The sequence below is a fragment of the Odontesthes bonariensis genome, chromosome 6, assembly GCF_027942865.1.
Source record: "Odontesthes bonariensis isolate fOdoBon6 chromosome 6, fOdoBon6.hap1, whole genome shotgun sequence".
In the NCBI taxonomy this organism is placed as follows: domain Eukaryota; kingdom Metazoa; phylum Chordata; class Actinopteri; order Atheriniformes; family Atherinopsidae; genus Odontesthes; species Odontesthes bonariensis.
This window is the reverse complement of record NC_134511.1, coordinates 20,625,420-20,649,512: the sequence shown is the minus strand read 5'-3', so window position 1 is coordinate 20,649,512 and position 24,093 is coordinate 20,625,420. Positions and strand designations below refer to the sequence as shown.

The window sequence follows — 24,093 nt, the reverse complement described above, 5'->3', positions numbered from 1 at the left end:
CTTTTAAAATAAAGATTTAAAAAACACATATGTGATCATATTTACCTTCGGATGTTGCGTCCAAAGGGAGGAGAATGTTTCAGCTTGGTTTGTGTCCGTATCTCTAGCTCCCCCTTTCTTCTCTCTTGCAGCTCCTCCAGAAGGAACTCGACTGGCTCGCCAGCTAGCTGATGAGCTAGCTTGGTAGCTATCAACAATAATCCGGGTCGGACTGATTCGTTCTTCTTCCGTCACTCAAGGGTGAATGTTTCAACGTAAATTCATGGGGAAACATTCGTCTTTCGGAGTTTTAGTCGGTCTACACCGACATAAACAATGTTTGCAGCCAATTTCGACAGTATATGAGAAATATGACGGTTGTTGCGATCATCAAGAGGCTCTCCTCTCGTAGAACAAAATGCCGACCGGAAGTTCTGTCGTCTGACTGACCAAAGATCTCAGGAGTGACTCCCTCCATCGGCGCCAAACAAAATGCCATGCGACATTACGTATTTAAGCCACTAGGAGGAGTTGTAAGACAAGTTTATACGAAATGGCCCAATGTGTACAGTACTTGTAAATATTGTGTATCATTGCAGTTTTTTTCTTCTTTTGAAATGGATTATGTGTAATTACCACAAATACAAATCACTTAAATTCCCATCCTCTTCCTTATATTCAGAGTAACCATTAGAATGATACGTGTAAATTCCATGAGGGACTATAAATGTACCAGATACAATGAAATCTTTATATTTCTACAGCTATATTATTGGAGGTAGCTAGAAGGAGCACACTGTTCTGTGAAAGATTTTGTGGGCTAATATATCAGCATGTTAATAACTTTCAACATAAAATTGCAAAGTATCTTAGGATTTCATCATCTTCAGTAGATGATTTAATCAATAATTCAATAAAAGCTAGAGAAATATCTAAACACAGCTGGGAGGCAAGGCTGGAAGTCAATTTTGAATGGTCGTGATCTTTGGGTCCTCAGGCCAAACTGCTTCAATACAGTGTAAATCACTGCTGGGGCTCCTGAACACACTTTCATCTTCAAAACAAGTTAAAAACCCTCCCATAGAAAGAAAAAAAAAAAACCACGCAAGCAAGATACCGAAATGGTGCTGTTTTCACTGGGCTCGAGTTTGTTTCAGATGGACTGAGCGAAAAAAGGAGAAAAGCGTTTATAAGTTGTTGTTTTTCTTTTTCAAACATGCCCACCTCATTCTCAGGCCTAAAAAAGAGAGTGACCATCCAGTTGATCAACATAGTGTTCAAAAGTCAGCATCAGTGATGATACAGGGGTTCAGTATGCATATCTTGCACATCTGTGAGAGCACCATCAACTCTAAAATATATGCGTCTTGTGGAGCAACATTTCATACAAATTGCAACAGCAAAAGTAAATAATTTGTGGTGCTGAACTAACCTATCCACAGCAGAGCTGTCACCCACTAAAAATATTGAGGAGACAATGAAATTAGAAATGAGACAGACGATGTCCTTGACTGTTCAGCACCTGAAATCATACGAAGCAATAAGGGAAATCCGTTTTTCCTTTTCACCCTCAACAAGCGGTCTCAGCCCTGCACCAACTCTTTGGCCACTGTGTTCCTCAGTTACCTTTTAACGACCTTTTCTTTTCTTTCTAGAATGTAGGCTTTAAATGATTTGCATATCGTCAAGTTCTGTTTTATTTACGTTTCGCTCACTTTGTTTCTAAAATTGTGTTGCAAGTCTTTAAAGATCGTTTGTGAGACACTGAATTAATATTACCACATCACCCGAGTAAGCAGCATTTTATCATAGTCTCAGTTTGAGTTGGAGAGCTTTAAAATGTGTTTCAGGTAAAACAATACAGAGAACTGTACACAGCTGTCGTATGTTTTGTTCAGAAAAGCTGGGATTTACTAAACCCTCAAAGGAAGATGCTTTAAAAGTGAAGTATGATATGTAGTGAAGCTGAAATAAAGAAATATATATAATTATGCAGATATATATGTGTGGAAAGTTGCACGCCAACAACCAAAATGATAATGATGAAAAACAGTCGTTTTTATCATCTTTATGTCAATGCAAGACAAAACTACATTATTCAAATCGTGTGCATGCACGTTGAACGTAAGAGGCAAACAGTCAAATCAAGGGAGGCACCAACAACTGTAAACAGAGAAACTCTTCCATTTCCACCAGAATGAAAAGGAAAAACAGTTGATTCGTTTAATCAAACAGTTTTTTGCATTTGCAACAGAAACTAAAATGACAGTTTGGTAGTTTTGCCATTACATTTGGCAAGAGTGTGGTTGTGTCACCTTTGATTATGCAAAGCTCAAGATACCATTTCCAAAACCATTTCAATCTATAATTAATATACAAATTTATCTACATTTGTCTGTACAAGTACATCATATTCAGAAAAATCTTCTATACAAAACAGCAGCTATGCACTATTTGCTCTTTGTGTTGAATTAGTTTTATACAAAACAGCGAGCTAGTCAAAATGTCTCTGAATCACTGAAATTAAATCTGTTATCTAACACATATTTAATCAAAAGAATGCTCTAGATTATTTTTAAACATTTTTTAGAGGAAGCTGATTTCAGATAACAAAACATCAGAACCTAGTTCGTAAAAAGAAGAATTAAATAATCAGTCTGCTGTATTTAACCAATAGACCTGATGCGATACACGCATGCCTTTATCTCACAAGCCTGATGCCATGAGTACATCCAGTCAGAATTTGGAAAGTCAGCAATATTCTATTAAAGCTGGAGGTTTAGCCTTTTAAAATATTATTGTTTAATGTTTTTCATTTCTTTGGTGGCTGAGAAAGAAGGTTTCGATAGACAATTTTCCAGAAACCCCCTCAATGTTTTGAAAGTATTCATTGATTTTATTTGAATGAAACCTTAGGTCTGAATGGGCTAATGTAACAAATGATTTCTGATGACATTCAGTTGTTTCAACCAAAGTGTTTTAGTTCAATGCCCATATCAGATGACAGATCTCTTTGAGTGAGAGAAAATGAAATCTTACAGAAATTTGGCTTATATTTTTGGTTATGATTCAATGGCTTAAAATTTGATTCAATCACTTTATCTATTTAACTATTTTGGCCACACAGCTGAGGAAATTTGCACGAAGCAACATGGCTGAGTGAGTTTTGGTGAAAAAAAAAGGATAAGACAAAGTTGGAGGATACATGAGAAAATAGTTTGCCAAAGCTTGTTTGCCTTTTAGTAGCCCTTATTGCTTTGGTCAGTTAGGGGACAAAAGCATTTGTACCTGAAGCAAGAACATTTCATTCCCTAATTCAGATGCAATACATGCATCACATTGTAGAAAGCCACAATTACAAGAACATTGGTTTGAAATAGCCCTTTTCCCCAAAACGAATATGGTAAACCAGTCAATGTGCATGATGTCTGAAACATTTTACCAGTCTCCAGATTTATACTACAAATGCACATAAATGTTTAACCAGTGAAATACCACAAAGGCAATAACTTCAAAGCAAGAAACCTCTGTACCTATGAGCTATATTCTTCCGCGTTGTTAATATTTACAGCAATACTGGCCTCTAGTGGGTGATATTAGTTATCACAATGAGAGAAGTTGGATACAGATTGCAGGCCCTCACCACTGTGCTCTGTAATTCAGTCCTCATAGTAAACAGCTGCCACATGTGGTAATTATGTATTCCAAGGAGCATCGAATCACAAACCCGTGGAAAAGCAATGTAATCATTAACCATTTCCAATCTGGAGATTGTAAGGAAAACACCACACATTAATGGAACTCACTAGGCTGAGATATGTTCTAGGTGTAAATTAAATTAAATTGAAATTTTCAGTTCTGTGAGATGGAGATTAGACAATACAAAAGCACTTAACTGAGAATTTTGTTCAATTCAGTGCTACGATTTTCCAAAGAATGTATTCAGCCATGAGCAACAATGTCATCCCTACATCTTGGTCTCACTGTTAGTGGGCCTCTCATTCTCACACTCGTTCTCCTGGGAGATGAGACGGTACGGCTTTTTGTCTGCCTCCTCCACCACCGAGTTGCCCATCTCCAGGTCCTTCTTTTTGAGCTCATGGCGAGACAGGTGTTCAACTATACCTGCACCAATGGAGTCTCCGAGCACATTGGTGGTGGTGCGCAATCTGTCCCTGAGGGAAGGCAGAGAAGGGGTGAGGACAGGAGTCAGAGTGTGGAAGGAGAAGAAAACAAGATAAACCAATGACAGAACAAGAAAAAAAGATAAAAGACTACACTCAGCTAAACAGTTATACTAAATACACTGCACATTTATTCCATATGGACTGTGTGTAAATGTATAAACAGGAAAATATGATTTATAAAATGGAGGCACGAGTTTTAGACTCTAGACTAGAGTATACAAAGCAGTGATTTACATTGGCGTTGGCTGCTGACTGAATAAAAAACAGATGGGCTGAGGGACATGGAATGTGAAAGGAGTATCTCTGGAAGTGGTCCTGTAATCCACCCACGATTGTGCGGTATATATAAAAAAAATCTATTGGGTCAAACTTAATTGAATTTGTATCACAATAGACATTATTTCCTCATGACATAAGCCTCTTTCTTACAAACTGAAATCAAAGCATTTTCCATCAGTACACGTTGTTGCAACTTGATGAGTATAAGTGAAGTTACTTTGGGAAAAATTCAGATTCAGTTTTGCATAGATTTTACTATATTAAGTAAGGTTTTCTGAAGCTCCACATAGCTGATACTTACAGGAACCAGTCAACAGCAATTATCAGTGAGATGTCATCTGTGGGCAGGCCCACAGACGTTAGCACTATCACCATGGTGACCAGACCTGCCTGAGGTATTCCAGCTGCTCCAATGCTGGCTGCTGTGGCTGTGATACTGAGAAGAAACGCATGAAATGATCAGAAAATGAATCACAATACTTCACTTTTTTTAAGGCTAGTGTAGTAGAAATGTTTCTCTGTAGATGCAAAACTACAATTCAACGTTCTGAGCAGACAAGCTTCAGACACTCAAATCCCAGAAAGGTTCATTTCAGCCGCGCAAAAAGATGTTAAGTGAGTAGTGTGATGATACAAATGACTGCATGAAAACCATATTTTACATACTATTTAATCAGCCAAAGTACAAATAGAAGTGCAGCTTATATGACATACCTGATGGTGAGAATCTGCCCAAAACTAAGGCTATAATCGTTGACCTGAGCTATAAAGATGGCTGCCAGGGCTTCGTACAGTGCAGTGCCATCCATGTTTATGGTGGCACCGACAGGTAGCACAAAACGGGTCACACGTTTGTCAATCTTGTTGTTTTCTTCCAAGCATTTAAAAGTAATCGGCAATGTGGCAGAACTGAGAGCAGAGGAAGCAAGAGAGCAACAGAAAGAGATATTTAGGTTGTCAGTTAGAGGTAACACTCCTCATTTGCTGACATTCTCAAAAGATCCTTTCACCTTTAACTAAAGTTTTTTTTTTTCAAATCTGCAATATGTGAGCTGTGATGACACTGATCTGTAAGTACATTGTATTCATTGTATACATTGTATTGTCTCTCAAGCACAAGTATTGGGGTATTTGTTCCCTTGATGATCATATGTAGACTTTTCTTGTCTATCTGAGTCAAAGTTCATTCAAATCACATACCTAGAAGATGTGCCCAGGGCAGTGATGAGTGCCTGCAGCAGCCCAGCAATGAACACAAAGGGGTTCTTCCTGGTGATGACGAAGTAGAGTGTTGGCAGGACAACGAGGGCGTGAATCAATAGGCCACTTATGACTGTCACCGTATACATCCCCAGCTGACCACCCATAGCTGTAATGTCCTCCATCTCCACAATCTTACCAGCAATCAGGAACAAGATACCAATAGGGGCGTACCTGAGGATAGATGGGGTTTTACAAATTTGCAATAGAATCATTTAACTCCTCTGATAGATAACGGTCCCAACACTTACCACATTATTATGGCAACCAGCCTCATGATGGCTTCATTGAGGCAGTCAAAGAAGTCTTTTAAGGGCTGTCCCTGTTCCCGCATGCTCCCAATAATCAGACCAAAGCAAATGGAGAACACCACCAGGCCAAGTGCATTAATTCCATTCACTGTTCCTGGCACTGGGATCATCTCCTCTTGGGCTATCTGCTTGCTACCATTCAGTGTGAATATTGTGTCATTCACCGTCACTGTCACTTGGACAACTCTCTTGGCATACTTCGTCTTGAACTATAGTTTAAAGAAAGAGAAATACGTTTAGTAATTAATTCCGGGTTCATTAGCATTTGATTAAAACATCTATTCAAGAATAAGGTCTGACATTTGGGACTGCTATAGCAGGTAGCTTGAAAATGTGAAGGAAAATAATCTACAAAAATTGTAGATCTACAAGAATGTCAGAGCACACGTTTTTTGGTAAGAGATTATTATTGTAAAACTCCTTTTTGCATTCTTTGGTTGCTATGAGCTGATTGTACAGAAATGTTCTGAGGGGACTTTTTACAAATTGTCTTATTTCTATAAAAAGATTATCGTCTCTAATTTCTAAGAAAAGCGTTAATGGAAAAAAAAAGAAGTAAATGAGAAAATTCAAGTTCAGTCAAGCTAACAACATTCTCCATGCCAAGTTTAACCCAATTTATTTTCTTGTGGGTTTGATCAACAGGGCTATGCTAGTATCGTTGGGTGATATTGATGATGCTGATATTAGTTTGTCCTCTTTAGGATAGCATGGGCCTGCAAGCAAAAACATTGTTTGCTGCCATGATGTCACGCTTTCAAGTAAACTTGGAATCTCTGGTGAGATTTTCAAAGTAGGTTGTAAATTCAGAAATATTTTTTGTTTTCAAAATCAAAAACTAGTTGAAAAATAGTTGTATTAACCGATCAAAATTTGGATATTAGCTGTCTTTATAGACTAAAATTAGATACATTTCCCCAACAGAATTTCCCACAGGCGTGATCATGGTAATATGAGCATTCAGAGGATGAAGACAAAAGTTTACTGAGCTCTCGGGTACAGATGATGACAGAGAAATTGAGACCGTCAAGTAACATAGCGCTAAATGTCACTACAGGTCAATAAAAAGAGAATATCATGGGAAACTTACCTGCTTGGTGCAAGCTTCCACAATGTTAGGAGGAAACATGTTTCTGGAAAACACGACAAGAGTAAAAATCTTTTTTACCTCTGAGTGATTACATCAACACTTCTTGAAAGAAAATGGATTGAAAATCTTGGGGTATTGTCTTATAAAGATTTCCGTTTGGGAGCCTTTTTGGAGCACTTTATAACTTCTAAAGATGCAGAACCTTGGGGTCACTCTCTTTTTGAACTTTTCCGTCTGAGTGAACAATTTCAAAGAAGGGAATAAAAGTGGAATGGAATATTAAATCTTTATTGGCATTATTTTGATTGACATTTTTAGCCTTGTTTGGGTTCACAAACATTTGCAGGTACCTGATAAGGTCCAGAAAGGCATCAGCAGCGTTGATCTGCTCTATCTGCTGCTGGTTGGTGAACTCAGCCTTTGATCCTTTCCCAGGGTGGATAACGAGCACCATGACAATACCAATGAACACAGCAATGACAGTTGTGGTGGTGTAGTAGACCACTGCCCTCATACCCATTTTACCAGAGGCACGGCTGTCCAGAGCGGCTATACCTGAAAATGCCCAATCACATAAACGCACATATATAATTACTGTCGGTTTACCAAATTAGTATCTATTCACTAGCACCTGCTCTCTGACTCTGATGCTTGCATGCATGGGCAGGCTTTCATTCTTGAGAAGTCATGTAGAGGGAGCAGCAAGTTTACAGCATGTTCATCATGTACAGTGAGTTACGTTACTGTGATTATTTTCTTGCCAGTGGACATCTCCCTCACAGCTTGCCCTCTGTCACTTCATGACTATACGTTTTTTTACAATGTCACACAATCATCTTTCTGTGTCGTTGTCTGACGTTCCTTAAAAAAAATGACCATGTAGCAGCATGAAAAGGGTGATGTTATGTTTCCAATAAAGTGTCGGACTAAAGGATACAGAAATACACTGTTCTGTCATTGCCGCTGTCTCTAAATATATGGAAAAACATCCCCACCATCTTTAGTCATGCCTTGATGACCTAATTTGTATTGATGTGTTGCTAATTTCACTCCCACTGTGGTAACAGTTAGCCTGGGAAAAGGTAATGTAATTATGGGTGGAATACACCCATCTGGATTATCTGAATCACTATCTGTGACAACAAAAAGTGGCAAGAAACACAATCTGACTCTAGCCTTTACTGCTGGAAAAACGGCCCCCATTGTACAGCACAAAGGGGAAACTGCTATAATCTGTTTTCATACAATACATCAATACACAGATGAAGGGAGAAACAACCAGACATGTTCTTCTGGAAGAGAAGTTTTGTGCATGTACTGGATAAAAAAATAGAGTTGATATTAGTCAGTGCAAATTCTTTACTTTTTGTTTTTAGAAAAGTCCTGTTTGTCCCCTACTGTGACATTAGTTTGTTATGAACACAGTGTGGAGATATTTCAGTCACAGATTATGCAAACATATCATCATCACATGCAATTATATGCAAACTTGCATATAATTGCAGCAAAGGCTACTATGCATTATACAAACTATCATCTAAAATAGGTTGCGAGTTGCTGGTTCTGATGAAAAGCCACAGATAAATTCTCAAAGAAGGAAAAAGAAAGTTTGAAGACTACCAAAGAGACAAGTGAGAGAGTCATGGAGACTGAGGGCTAAATTATACTAAACTAATAACATCAAATATACTATAGAGGGATAACAACACCAAAAGAAACCAGTCATGACAAGAGCTGGACTGCCTAAAAAGGCATGACAATGGTGCTCTATTAACAAAGTAAGTGTGTGTGTGTGTGTGTGTGTGTGTGTGTGTGTGTGTGTGTGTGTAGCTATTTGATTCTCAGATACTTTGAAACTTTAGGAGGGCGGGTCGTTTGGTATTAGGCTTTTGGTAAGACTGAAGTTCAGGGTAGGTTTGAGGTTAAGGCAGGGTTCAGGTCGTTGTTAATTGTGAGGTTGAGTTAAGGGGTTGTAGGATGAACTATGTCAATGAGCATCCTCACAAAGAGCACAAATGTCTTGGGGTGTGGGTGTATCCTCTGGCCCATCCTGGCCCTCTCTGTTTCTCTTGTCTCAACATGCCTAGGACCTAAGCTTTTTGTCCAGTTCTTTCTGATCCTCCCCTCCTCGTCTCCCCCACCTACATTCCCGTCTCCCAAATTCTTTACATCCTCTCTTTATCACCCCTCCATCACATACTCTTGTTTCAGGGTGCCCCTATGTGCCCCTCCCCTGATCTTCTCCCTCTCCTCAAAAATCTTGCCCCACTCCTCTCTTTTTCTTACACACTGATCTTATTGCTTCAGTTCTCTTTCATTATTCACCCTTTCCCTCCCATCTACCCCCTCCGTTTCATGTTTTCTTCCTATCCCCTGTCTGACGGCCCTGGGAAAACTTATTGACTTAGGTGGCCCTACACATATACACAATGATCTCCAGCCTGTTGTCCAGGCAACTACTCACACCGCCTCACCAATTCAATCTTTTCAAATGAATGAAAGAACCAAGATTGAAGGAGCGAAAGTAGAATGACTTTCTTTGTAATTTGGGGGAATGTTCATCAGACAAAAAAGTAGGCCCACTTCAGGGGATTGGGGGTGAAACACAGGACATAGCTACTGTAAGAGGTCTTTCAAGAAGCCATTTAACATTAAGTGATCCTGGACAATAATTGACAAGGTAAGAAAATATCTCTTCAGTCTCTGGAATCTCAACATTTTGAGCCCAATGTATAATCCCAATCAAGTTAGCATGGCATGGAAAATGGAAGAAAAAAAATGCAACAATTGCAACATTTACCTTGACCTTCATTTCTTTGCATTACTTTGCAGAAATGAACATCCAACCAAATATCATCACAGTGTCTAACTTTTGGAGCACATGGCATCCATTTCATCCATGAAAGATCTGGAATACTGATCGCTGTGTCCACAATACACATTTCCACTGTGTGATGGTCATCTCAGATGCCTCTGAGCCAAGAGGACACTGTGGACACTCACAGTCAAATGGCTGAGAACAATATGTAGTTGGTTGCAAACACGCATGGAGCGGTAAGACTGACATGGGTTTGAGTGAGTAAGTGAGTTTGTATAAAAGAGAGAGATAAAATCAGAGACAGATCGAAATGCGACTGCGTGGAAGATCAGCGACTTTGCTGTTCTTTGCTTTAATTTCATCAATAAAACACTTGTAAGCCCCTTTCTCATGAACCTTGATCTTTGGGTCTCCTGCTCGTCCCACCTCCAGCTTTGCTTTCCCCAGAGTTATACCTTCAGGGGCCCCACTGTATTCAGCTCTGACTTCCTCTGAGTCCCACTCTGTACTTACTCAAATGACTTCTCAGGGCCCCTCTGGTTTCTGCTCAAACTTTTTGATACTCAGTTCAATCTCACTTGCAGACTGGATCAGCTACGAGGCAAGTCTTTTCTACGTGGGACAGCCCATTTCAGATAGAAGCACCATTCAGTCTTGGAAGCACGATAGTCATTTTGCACAGGGACGACATGTATGCAGAAACTGGCTTTGATCCCCAAGAATTTCTCATCTCAAAGTCCTACTCTGAGTTATTCATCCTTTATGAATTCTAAGCTGGAATATATTGGTTGTTATTGGTGCATCCAGGTGATGGTGTGGAGTAAAACAGATAAACATAAAGCTATGGTCTGCCAAACTGCTGATGGTTTCAGCAGAAATATGACAGATGAAAAAGTCACATCTAAACACAATATGCTGCATGAGTGATTTCTTCTTGGATTTGATATTTTGAAAACTGAAGATCCTTTTAGATTGTGTTATATATGCAAGCTGTTTATGTCTGTTCTTGTTACACAAGATATATAAACTTTTTTATAATAACTTAAGGCCTACAGAGTGTTGTAAAGTGGTTTGCTCTGCCACATCAGCAACAGACAAAGATTGGATTGTCACATATTTTGTTTTTTTTATCACCCGTTTCAGAGTATAGCCTCATTTTTAGTGAAATAATGTTCATGCCTTGTAAAGTGAAAATAATGAGTTATGCAGCGCAAAAAGTTAACCAAGATTTCCACTCAGCTTTGCGGTGAAGACAATAATGATGGACATGATATGACATGACTCGGTAGTGACTGCTTTTATGATACCCAGTAGCTCTAGTTTTAAAATCCTGACTTCAGTTCAGGCTTGGACTCCAAACCAAAAAAAGACAAGACAATTTTGCCGTAATTGGTTTCAAATCTTTTTCTGTGATTTTTTTTAAGATAGTGTGTGATTTGAACGTAGCCGCTTACTTTTCCTAGTTCAGAGGAGACAAGATCTTTTCCCAAAGGCACATACACACATGACTTGGCTACAGAACAGCCTTCTGTTGATTTCCACATGCTGTAGCTGTGGTCACGTGACATGATGTCAGAAGACGCTGCTGATACGCCCCATTGCAGCACAAAGCAGACTATTATCGAACAGCCCGTCTCTCTCGTCCTCAGAGGAGACTGGGTTTTTATCCCTGTCAGTCACGGCAGATGCAGGGCATTTGGACCTCCCATCCCATGTTTGTCAGCAAGGGTTACATGAAGTAAACCATCTGGCACTTCAGGCTACTGCTGACTAGCGGTTTTGGGCACGTATAAGTAGAGGCCATGAGCCATAATAAACTTAGAGGCATGTCATATGTTTTTCTGAAACACTGACCAACATTCACGTGAGCTGCAAGAGGTAAATGAACTAAAACAGAATAAACCCCTCTTCAAAAATTCTGAATAGCTTCATTAAAAAAAAAAAACCCACACAAAATAACTTGCACTGCTTTGGTCGTGTTGTGTCACAATGAAAACTAATAATACAAAGGTCAAGAATGCGACTGAGAGCAGAACTGCGTGTTGAAACATCTCTCTTGCTCATGAGGTCATCCTAACACCGTCCACCACTGGGCCTGAATGCTACAAACAGCTGGCTCACTCCACCAATCGTGAGGTACATGTTGGTCAGTTGGAACCACAAAACAACAAGCACCTTAGTCACTCTCCCCGTCTTAAAAAGAAAACATAGGCTACGTGCCAGACAAACATCCAAAATCTAATGCAGAAAGAGTTGACCAGTACATAGATATTTGTGTAGTAAGATTCAAGTTAGCTAAGAAAGCTGTTGGGCCATACTGAGCAGGCAAACAGGCATGTGTGTGGGTGAGAGAGAAAACGTGAGAGATCAGATGATACAGTAAAGCGCTGTGGTCATTTGATGTAAGTTAAGAACAAAGCAGGGGGAAGCATTTTTTTCAGATGTCTGAGATCATTTGAACCAGATATAGTCAATGACAAAAATGTGTTAACTTGTTGTGATGATATAAGATTATACATTTAGCTAAAAGAAAAAAGAAAAAAACACGAGACTCATACATAGGAGTCAGAGTGTGTTTCAGTTTCTTTATAAGTGTCTGAAAATAAGAATTCTTGACAAAAATTTGAAGCACAAATCTTCCTCTGTGACCAGAAAGACGTAAATGAAATGCAAAGTTTTCATACTTTCATACTGACGGTGATGCATCTGATTCCTTTGATATTGTGATTGCACAAAAGTGTGTCGATGCACATACCTGTGATGAGACTGGAGACCAGTAAAGGCAGCACCAGCATCTGGAGCATTCTCATCAGCAGCTCGCCAGGGAAAGAGAAGAACTTCACTTCACGGTAAGACATTTTGTACGGACGCAGGACAAATCCCAGGCTTGTACCTGTAGTGAGGGTCAGATGTGGAGGTGAGCTCTTCATAACTCTGTAGGAGAGCTGGAGCAGCACTACTAAAGGCAACAAGTATAGTATGTAACACAGTATGGGGTACATGTTAGCAATTGTCGGCCTTTTCAACGACTGTCATTCCTTCTTGAAATTATTCTAAGATATGATTTTCTTGTTCAAATGTGTGCAAATTCTTTTCTTATGTGTCAGAGATGTCTGCTCTCTCAGTGAATTATTTGCTCACTCGATCACTGTTCTACTAAGAAGTCCAGGTGGCTGACCCTGCGGCCTGAGGGGACGAACATCCTCAATCTGACAGTCAGTCAAACATTTCTGTCATGGCATAGTGTAATTCTAGCAGGGCTGCAGATGTCCAGGCAGAGGGTGGGCCTGCTTTACTTCCCACTGGGCAGAATTCAGAGGTTAATGACAAGAGGTCGAAGGTCAGCCAGAGGGTCATGTAAAGGCCAGTCTGCTAAGTTCATCAGAGCTCCCTCTGTTTGCTCATCCGGCACATTTGCTCTTTCCCTCGTTCTCTCGTTTCCTTCTTCCGTCCCGCTACGCAGCTGTTGATACAGCAAATGGGATGAGGAGAGGAGTAACAATCTCTGGTTTGAAGTCTACTAAAGCACCTGTAGAGCTCTAGGTCCTATGCTCGACAGTTACAGAAAAAAAGAAAAAGAAAAAACATTACCTGATACAATGTTACTTACCCAGAATGACAGCAGCAATGGTTAGTATTACAAAAGCATTTCTCATAAAGAATCCCTTTACGTCATTTTTTGTGATGTTCTTCACTCTTTTCTTGGCAAGCTGAGATCGGGACTGGATCCCAGCCCGGATCTGTTGGAGACCACTCTGGGTCCTCTGTGGGTTCTCCCCTTTGCTTTGAGTCATGCCTGCGACTGGAATCTTCAGAGCTGCTATACACGTGCAGGAACTTGAACTCCTCTCAACTGAGATGAGCACGCTGTAAAAGTGCTGAGGTTTCTCCTGCTTTTCTCCTCCCTGTCACACCTCTCCTTTGGATAAAGGGTTACAAGTTGCCTGCTTGAGAGAGAGGGACACAAGGTAAGTTCCCATAAGATACTTAGTTGCAAAAAAGTTTATCATGAAAGGTTTGCAACCAATCTTTCATATCACATAAAACATTTTTGTGAGCAGTTCTGATTAAAGCCCTTTTAAGATATACAGCAAATTCAAAGCGAATTTAGGTATTGCCCCTTATATATACAGTAATGAAGTAAAAAACACGTAACACCACCCCACAGATGATGTTTTACATTTCTGTGAAGAAATACTGAATTCTGAGTGAATAACACTGGTGTTTTACTCAGAGCGGAGAAGGATTGCAAACTTCCTCTTACGTTCACAAAAACACACGTGTACAGTTTGGTTCAAATTCCCAGAGTCCCAGATCACGCCTCACACACATACAAACTCTGCTCCTGGTCAATGGATTGCAAGTAAATGTATTAGCACACATATGAAATAGAAAAAGATGAAATTAGAAGCTGTTCTTGTACCTCTATATTTGAGCAGTAACTTCTTTTGGAGGAGTTTCTCAGATTTTCAGGGGAAAGTGCGGACTTAAAGCTCGATCCATGTGAGAGCGGTAGAGTCTCTCCTTGGCTCTGAGCTGGTTGGTGTGAACAACCAGCAATGAAGAGACACTGCTGAGAAAGAGAAGAAGGGAGGAGAAAGGAGGGAGAAGCAGCGGGGATGTGGGATCGAAAGAGCCAGTCAGGGAATGGAGGCGGTGCTGTAGTAGAAGAAAAACTAGAGTTAGTCAGTGAGTCACCCAGTGTGGGCTTCTGAGGAAGTGAGGCGGCGACTAAAAAGTGAAATAAGGTAGGGGGGGGGTTCTGCTCTGCTTTTCAGACAGAGCAGAACTTGAGGAATAATGAACTTTCCAAGCAGGAAAAAGAAAAAAAACACCTTTTCTTCTGCCCCTCTTAGCCATCCTTTGAAATAGTTTTTCACGCTTGATAAGTTCAGCCTGATTGGATATTCCTGTGGAGAATGAGTCAATAGAGAAATACAAGTGGACCATCCATCAAATATATGGAGGAGGAATGATACATACATTTGATGTTGGCACGTCTTCAGCTAATACATTCAAGTCAGACTGGCTTTGCCTCTCTTTGCTGTGTTCTAGTACATCGCAGGCTTGCAGCTGCAAAGTCCAGTTGGCCGTATTTTCAGCAAAAAGAAAGTTTGTTAATATAAACCAAGAAGGTAAATATTTGCCAGTGCCAGTGGTGGAACTGGTGCTTAACTTCTGCTTATCAAAGCAACAGTTTGTGGACATCGTGACACGTGTTTGTTCTGAGGGTTTTTGGGAAATTGATCTGACAGCTGTGGCACAGCAACAGTTGTCTACACAGTGTGTTTTTAAAACATTATGACTGCCTCGAGAAATCACAGCTTTAGAAATGAATTACCTGGAACATGTTTCGGCAGTAAAATACAGCAATTCACAGTGTGGCATGTGCGATGAGATTTACATAAACATTGTTTGCAAATGTTTGTGTGAATGAGTCCCAAAAAGAGAGGCAGAAGTGAGGGCACATTTTATGGCTGGAAGCAGAGGAATCCACGTTTGGCAGAGATGTTGTGAACAAAGCCGTTTCAGCCGTCAGTCCACACACACTCATGCTTCATTTGAGCTGAATGCGTTTCGGAAATCTTTTCTGTCTGGTTCTGGAAATCAAGGATAACATCAGCAGTGTTTTGTACACATACAGCAGTAGCAACACTTGCATGGATGTAAGGCAGAGTTCACGCAAATTAGAAACAGTTTTGCCACTACGGTGTGTTCTTATGTGGATAGTTTAGATCGACTAGGAAGTGGGGAAAAAAGAGCGGCGCATTATTTGAGTATTTAGTGTTTAGTGTTTTGTGAATTCAAAACGTAGTTTTACAAATTATTTCGCTCATCAACAGAAAGTAATACCTCCCTAATATCAAGCAGATCCTCCTAATGGTTGCCAAAGTAGTTGTCTTGTCAGGGTATGGACAAAATACCGGTACATGGAAATGTGGCAAACACTGTGGTGGTTAGCAATAGGTCCTTTGAGTTCTGTGGTTTGTGAGATAGGGTCCTAGATTGGGCTTCCTTTCCGCAGATCCCGTTAGACTTGTATTCAATTCAGCTCAGTTCAGTTCAATCCATCTATCCATTTTCTATATCCGCTTAATCCAATTTAGCGCCGTGGGGGGGCTAGAGCCTATCCCAGCAGCCATTGGGCGAGAGGTGGGGTACACCCTTGACGGGTTCCCAGGCTATCACAGGGTCGCATAGAGACAAACAACCATGCACGCTCACACTCACTCCTAGGGACAATTTAGAGCTGGAGAACAAGGAGAGAACCCACGTGTACACGGGGAACACATGCAAACTCAGCACAGAAAGGCCCCAGTCAGGATTCAAACCAGGAACTCTCTTGCTCTGAGGTGACGGTGCTAACGACCACACCGGATTGCAGACCCAGTTCAGTTCAATTCAGTTGATTTTCAACTCAGTTCTATTTATATTGCTCCAAATCATAACAAACGTCATCTAAAGGCTCTTCAAAGATACAGTCCAATTCAAATAAAATTGTATCCAATTAAATCAAATTCATTAAAATCCAAAACAGCTCAATTTGAATATTGCCAATTAAAAAAAAAAAGTTTGCCAAGCTAAGGAAACCAACAGAGCATTCACAATGTGACAATAGAGAAGAAAACTCCCTTTAAACAGGAAAAAACTCCAGCAGAACCAGAACCAGAAACCAGAAGTCAGCCATCTGCCTTGGCCTATTGAGACGACTGGACGAGTGGTGACAAACAAGGGTTGAAAGAGGGGAGTTTTCTCAAGAGAAATACAAATTAAAAACAAAAGTAATATCATGTAAACATGGAGAGTAGAGAGAGCAGAGTTGGGAAAGGTGCTCAGTGCATCACGGGAGGTCCCCCAGCAGTCTAAGCCCATGGTAGCATAATGAAGGGTCATCTGAGCCAATAGGCTTTATCAAAAAGTAAAAGTTAAGCCTAATCTTAAAGGTAGAGAGGGTGTCGGCCTCCTGAACCCAGACTATCCGCTGGTTCCACAAGAGAGGGGCCGTGATAAGAGAGGTGTTTTGTCTCACATTCTACTTTTAGACACTCAAGGAACCAGAAAGTCCTCTTTTGGGAAAATTCAGCATTGTGGGAGTTGGGAGGCTGGGTGAATGCCGCAGACTATCTCTCATGTTCTTTGACCCCTTTCTCGCACTTTTTCTGGACCCCACCGCTATCCTTCAAGGCGAGACCAGAACTATAGGGGAGTGGCGTTGCCATGTTAGAGGAAGATGTTTAGGTAGATGGTACATGTCAAAGTAACATTCGTTTGAATAGCAGGATGCAGGTTTTCCAAGCAAAACACTGCATTGTAACAAGATAAGCAGTGTTGCCTCTCCTGTAAGTGGTCATAATGCCATATCTGACTGGTGTATAGCCCCCGTGTCACAAAATATAAGCTTCAGTGTATACTTTTACCCATGTTAATGTGTTCACTTCGTATATCACGTTACTGCAAGTTAACCTCTAGTTTATACAAAAGGAATGTGAACACTGAACATGTGAGCACAGCTTTAAGACTTCATGTGTTACTTACCAGGGTTGGTGGCTCAGTCCCCAGTTCATAGATTCAAACTTCACCACAGCTTGCAGGCCAGTGTCAAGTTCTTCTATTTCCAGTAAGTGCAGCTCATTTCCAGAATAGTACAGCAAAAACATAACTTAGCATTTTGTGTATGACACCAAATAGGCCTATGGCAGGTCCAAACTTGTGGCTTTCTAATATTACACATCTCGAAAGATTTAATTTAGTCATCATCCTCTCCACTAGGAACCACATGGTATCTGTCACACAGCCATCCCAACAACAACCATAACACAACAGACTCCTTTGTTCTCAGAAGGCAAAACAATGGGGTCGGTGGAAGAAACCGAACTTCTTAATTAAAGAAAGAGATTTTGCCATTCAACATATGCAAAATATAGGACTGGGACACCGAGCCAGATGGAAAGTCTGCAGCTACTTTTTGTGTTAATCACATCAGTGTTGTTGCCATGAACACTGATCACTAATGTCTAAGCATAAAAACTTTCTGTGCACACTTAACAGGGACATGTTTTAAATGCTCCTACCTTCTCTTGTTGATAGTAGTTATTAGCCTTAATGTACACTAAGTTTTTGTTAAATATTTCTTAGCTTAATGCAACAAATAAAAAAAAGGTGGGAAACATATGGCCTAGCTCTGCCCAAAAGTTATGAGTTCTGCCATCCACAACACTTAAGATGAGCCAGTAAAAAAAAAAAAAAAAAAAAAAAATAGATGAGCCAGTAGATAAGCTGACTCTGCCTCTTTTATTGTTTCATGTAACCATTTCTTTTGGAATCACACATCATTTCTGCCAGATTGGTGTGAGACATAAAATGTGCAGAATGATCTCATTAAAAGATAGGGTAGGTCTCCAAGGAATCATAGCAGGTTATTGCAATATTCCATTCGTAACATTAAGTTGAACATTGTGGTGATTGTGCAAAATGTGTGAAAAAAAGGTATCATTTGATTTGAAAATATTGTGAGAAATTTTTGGAGAAAAAAGTTTTTCTTCCCCATCACCATGTTTGATTCAGCAGTTTCTCCTTCACGTCAAACTATTTACCTGCTCCTCTCAGGAGACTGCAGCGCTTCAAACATTTAGAAGTCTTGACTCGGTTGAGGCGATTATTGGTGGAATGTGGAACAAAATGAGTTTATGATGTTAAATCCTGACATGACTGTGTCGATTCATTGCTGACTGTTGTAGGATGCTTTTCTCATCGTGTTCCAGGGGGAACATGGGACAATGACAGATATGCTGGTAGAAATATTAAATTAAAATAATGTTTGCGTTTGGCTTGAAAAGATGAAACAGCTATTGCCAACTCCCCTTAATCAAATTATATGAAAATCTGGAGAGCAACTTTTAGGCAGTGTTTTCGAAGAGCTCTTGGTTTGGCAGTGTGTAACCAGCACACAAACCTTCCCACTCTCTCACACACACACAAGCATATTTCTTACACTAACACACACCAGCTATGCCCTAAATCTCAGCACCAGTGGGCCTAAATGTGTGTAACTCTACCTGGTCCAAGTTGCTCTACCAAACCTGTAGTTTCAGATGGGAGTGGTTCACTCCCAGCGGAGTGATGTATCCAGGACAGGTCACAAGATCTGCAGTCTACAGTGGCCCCCTAGGGACACACAGAACTGGGGCCACATTGTTCATTGGCATCATTGTGCGAAAGGGTTTCCCATGGATCAAATGTTACAGACTTCAAACTCAGGGGTCTCAGCGCACTCATAGCTGCTCAATGAGCACGATGGGAGACGAGGCCATTCACACACAGTTTCTCACTGATCTGAATGAGGCCACGCTGGACGCAGTCCCAGTTGCTCATCGTCTGGATTCAGGAGAGAGAGTGTAGGGATGATGGTGAGGAGTGCATGAAGGGAACTTGACAGGAGGGAAGGAAGGGGAGAGTTTAACAACAGCAAAAGAGACAGCGAAAGTCTAGACACTCAGTAACAGCCGAGGTAAACAGAGATTATCACACAGAAAAGCAAACTACCTTTGCCTACAACTTTAACAACCTTTCCATTCCGCATGACTGAAGTGATGAACCAACAAGCAGCGTTCTGATTTACTGCTGTGCAGATATCAAATTTTCAGTGTGCAGTTAATGGGAGCCAGTGACATTCTGTGGTTATGTCCAGCTGCTCAAACATTAATTGGTAATCTTGAAAAAAAAAAAAAAGGCTAATTGTATTATGAGTTTAAGATCACAGAAAAATTGCATCCAATCCACTATCTTTAACCACAATTTTACCACGTTATCCTTCAGCCCTTTGTGAAAAATAAAACTAATAAACATATTTTACCCTCCAACTAACCCACACTGTAAACCCGGATTTTGTTTTCAATTAAACGTTTTAGTGTTCATTACTTATTCTATTATGTTTTGTAAAAATCTATGTAATTACTAAATCAAATTAGTTCTTTGGATTAGAAATTTGAAAATATACACTGCAATGATCATGTTAGGCAGAGATTACATATAAAGTTACGTTCTGTGAGGGAGGGGCGGAGCCTATTTGAAGTTCGACTGAGAGTCAAGACCTGTCCTGTGTGAGAGCGTGACCTGCTCGATTTTTGGAGAAAACTGAATTGTGTATTTAAAAATAAACTGTGGATGTTTTAAAGTAGTTTTAGCTACACTAAGAGCGTGTAAAGCAATTATTAAGATCGGTCTGGTTGCTAAACGTTTGCTAAAGGTTAGCTTAAGACTGCACCAGTCTTAATTCATTATTGCTGCAGTGAATTATTTGTGTTAATTGTTAATTTCAGTGTTTTCTGAAATAAAAGAACTTGAACAATTTAAATGTATTTTTTAATTTCTTCCTTCCCATACAATTTTCTTTTTAAACAATATATTGTGGCGTGCTGTGGGTGTGTTGCCGCATTGCATTATGGGTGCTCTCTGTTCCCCGTTATGTGCTGTATTTAGTGCTGTGGTAGAGTTTGTATGGGTTTATGTTTATGTTCTGTACGCAGTGACGGTGTAGTACAAGGTTTTTGTTCGTGTTGCATTTTAACTAAATCTGCACCATAACTGAAAGTGGTGAGACAGAAAGTTACCCCCACTTGTTCGAACATATGTGAGGTGATTGTAATTCACTATTGTTCCTGTGAATTGTCTGTCAAGATAAAAGTGCTTGCTGCACAAGAAAGTCTGGACTGAGACTTTTCCTGTCTCCACCTCTACCATTGCTACAATATTTTATACAATCTCTAAATCAAAACAGTATCATTCATTAATTAAATTAGAAGACAATACATTACTTATATTAACAAATGATGTTAAGTGTTGCTTTTATACATATTTATGTGCATTTGACCTAAAATGATTGGCTAGACCTCAGAAAATAGATAAGTTATGTGAACTAATGGTTTTGAGTAAAGACTACTAATGTAAACTTGAATATGTCCAAGTTATCTATGCCAATACAACTTAAAAGGTTTAGTTTCATGTTTTGTAAAAACTTAAACGGGATAAGGCAACGGGTTTCCACGCGATTTTCTAGTAAACTCAACTAGTTCGGGTTAAGAGTGCAGTTACATCCTGAACTTTAGAAATTCAGTTTTGGTCTTCAGCTTGATTAGGAGAAATAGGACAAGACATTCCTTGTAAACAGAAAGACAACAATAATTTAGCTGATATTACAGTCATAATGTCCAAAACCATCTAAACAGAGGCACATAACTCAAAATCCACAGCTTCATATTAACTTGATATGAGAAATTAAATTACAGAATGAAATTGATAGTAAGGATATAACTGATATTAAAGTGACTTGTGGTTGATATCAGTGGTCATGTTGTGAGGATTTGTTAATGTCCTCTGGTGAGCATAGAGGGTTTCAATCAAAGGCAACAAGTAACAATTTTCCCTTATTCACAAGGGTATAATTTCTAAACAGCTCAATTTCTTAATGAAAGAATTGAGTACCCTTGCTGGGTTGACAGGGGTCAGTTTTCAGTATAATTAATTTTTTGAAAGAGTGATGCTTTGGTTGTTGTTTTTTGTATCTCAAGAGGCCTGTGCCTTGTGTTGCCAAGGGGAGTGACCAGAAACCTGACCAGGTCTTTGTTGAATCTGTGTTTGAGGTTCTCAAAGATTTAAATATGACACCTTTCTTTTATATCATAAAAAAACTGGCCAATGAAGGCTCTACAAAAGAAAAATAAGAGAATAGCATAAACAAGAGAAGCCAACCGCATGAATATGCCAATAAAAACACATAAACTAAATGTTTTATTTTTAAATTATCAACATGAAGGTGCTACAAGTTCATTTACTTATTAATTTATCAATCAATTTATTTTTTCAGTCATTCATTCATTTAAAATTCAATTGTCTTTTCTTCCTAAGCTGTAAAATATTGAAGAAGTTTAAGGACAAATTCACTACCCCCATCTGGTGGTGGCATCTGCAAACAAAGAAAAAGGGGAAGGTCTTATGTAAAGATGTGTTTTTAAATGGGCAGTTTGGTTTATGTTTGCTCCAAGGACCAGAATTACTGCAAGTATACAATAGCAAGAGATTTGAACGACTTTATGCCTTCAAATTATAGAGGCTAAATATTGTTTAAATTACTCAGTTCAAGTCTCTCTTGGGTTCTCTATCATATGTGTGTAGAGTGTATCTAAAAAGTCCAATGAAAAGAACGTGATCAGTCTGTATAGTTCAATAAAAGAGGGACGGAATCTCATAGAGGCAGGTTTATCATTGAGAACACACAGAACATAAGGACATACGTTGTGGACTTGAATATCTATACACCTGCTTTCTCTAATCCGAGCAAGGGGGCTGGATGAAGTGAGATTGCAGGCTGACAGATGGCCTCACTAAGCACCTGTCAGTGGGTTTTATCTGTACAGTAACTGTGCGGATCAGGCCAATCAGCCTAGCAATGCAGATAGATGACAGAAGCAAATCGGCAGAGAAAGAGAAAGGACTAATGTGTCATAGATATCAAAGCCAAAGGGACAAAGCAAACAGTATTTTGAATCACAATATTTTGTGATAAAATATTTGGGTTTATTTTGGTTTGGATGTGAAATCCACGCAGCTTCATGGATCAAATGGAGTTATTTGCCAGTCTTTTAGAGGACTGGCCAGAATCTCTGGACATTTTTGGGTCAGTTTGGATGGATGCACTGGGTGTATCCAGGGCAGCGGAAGACTGGACTGTTTGTCTTAATCTTGTAGAGCAACTATGCCTGGATCTGCTGGGTCACATGGACTTCTTGCTGGAGCACCGTGCAGTGTGCTTCAACATACTGGGCCCGCTGTATACTGACGACTCATACATGTGGCTGCTCCTCCATTCCTGAAGTGGACTTAAGATGTTTTTCTTTCTTTCTTTCTCTTTTGCTGCATTGGTCAACTTTGCAGGCTGACAAGGAGGTACACTTTCCACATTTTGACTTTTGGTACGATTTGACGAATTCATTGATCATATGGCCTCTTTAAGGACTCAGCTGAGAGGACTTGATTGTACAATTATGTTTCATTTCAGTATTGAATCATTTCTTTTCATAATGAACCGAACTGTTGAGCGTATTATGATAATTAACTGTTGTACAGTAAGCTGATAATGTTAAACACATACTGGAAGTTGTTTCTGCAAGTGTAAGCAACAATAATGCATTTGATATTCACATGATCAGTTGATGCAAAGCAATTTATACTGAACAAAAATTGTACACGATCAATTGTGAAAAGTGTCTGGGAGCATGGTCTCATTCCCAGGAATAAGTGTGTGTATAACATGACTAAAATGCGTGCCCTGTTGTTGTGTGCAAATTGCTTATAACTGCACCAAAATTGCACGACTGTTTTGTGTGTCATGTTTCACTGAAAATGAAAATAAACCGTTCAAATGGGTAGAGGCTGCGCTGTACAACTATACCTGAGCTTAATTTCCATCTTGATTATTCCACACCAAGATTGTGCTGTTTGATAAGTGCAAAATGTTCCGTTCAATAAACCAAAACATTTTCTTAAGTTTTTTATGTCCAACATGACCTTAAATGCTATTTAGTTAACTATTTAGCTACTGGAAAAAATATGTGGTCAATAGAAGTCAGTGAATACTCTGCACCTTTGATTTGAATTAATCATATTTATGGGTATAGAAAGTATTAGATATATACTTTTTGTAATGGCTTTTGGCAAAAACAGTCACGTAAGTATTGTATCCTAAATCAACTGCAAACACCTTATTTTTTTTATAGTATTTAATTATTAATAAATTTCATTAATCTGTAAAAATCACAAGTCTGAAAAGGAAAGATTATTTCAGTTTGGTTGTTCCACATAAACACAATTTTAACCAATAAACAGTGGTGTATATATTTATTTTAGTCAATCCACAATGTCGATGAACCTCAAGTTCTGATAAACATTTCAAGTCTTTCAAAAAGATTAATTTGCCATTATAGTCAGCCATCTATTCAATAACTACCCTGAGGTCTCCGTCCAGTACATTTACCCATTGACGGAGTAAATCTCATGTATTAAAGAGACCACATGATCTCAGAAGGCGGTAAGACGGTTAAAAGGGTCAGGTCATTGTTGTCTTTGCTGGCTGGCCAAACAGTGACATAATTGGATGCAAGTGATGGAGCAGCA

General features: G+C 39.5%; 2 protein-coding genes across 5 annotated transcripts in view; both read right to left on the bottom strand.

Annotated features, from left to right (window-relative positions):
* Positions 1–412, bottom strand: part of nipbla (NIPBL cohesin loading factor a) — a 34,993-nt gene extending 34,581 nt beyond the window's left edge. For all 3 annotated transcript variants that reach the window (XM_075467853.1, XM_075467852.1, XM_075467854.1), the window contains exon 1: positions 46–412. The gene's annotated coding sequence lies outside the window, so the exon portion shown is untranslated. The remainder of the gene's footprint in view (positions 1–45) is intronic.
* A 1,620-nt stretch (positions 413–2,032) lies between these two features.
* On the bottom strand, positions 2,033–14,671 carry slc1a3a (solute carrier family 1 member 3a). 2 transcript variants are annotated; one of them, XM_075467844.1, is made up of 10 exons: positions 14,348–14,665; positions 13,535–13,871; positions 12,680–12,817; positions 7,457–7,661; positions 7,107–7,149; positions 5,957–6,225; positions 5,646–5,879; positions 5,160–5,354; positions 4,747–4,881; positions 2,033–4,154 (listed from the first exon to the last, which is right to left on the bottom strand). In XM_075467844.1, the coding sequence occupies exons 2-10, from the start codon at positions 13,716–13,718 to the stop codon at positions 3,947–3,949; spliced, it is 1,611 nt and encodes a 536-aa protein (XP_075323959.1). In that variant the 5' UTR covers positions 13,719–13,871; positions 14,348–14,665; the 3' UTR covers positions 2,033–3,946. The 2 variants fall into 2 exon arrangements, with proteins under 2 accessions (XP_075323959.1, XP_075323960.1); XM_075467845.1 differs by lacking the exons at positions 2,033–4,154; positions 4,747–4,881; positions 5,160–5,354; ... (1 more) ...; positions 5,957–6,225; positions 7,107–7,149 and adding an exon at positions 7,159–7,340 and having other exon boundaries at positions 14,348–14,671.
* Positions 14,672–24,093: the final 9,422 nt, after the last annotated feature.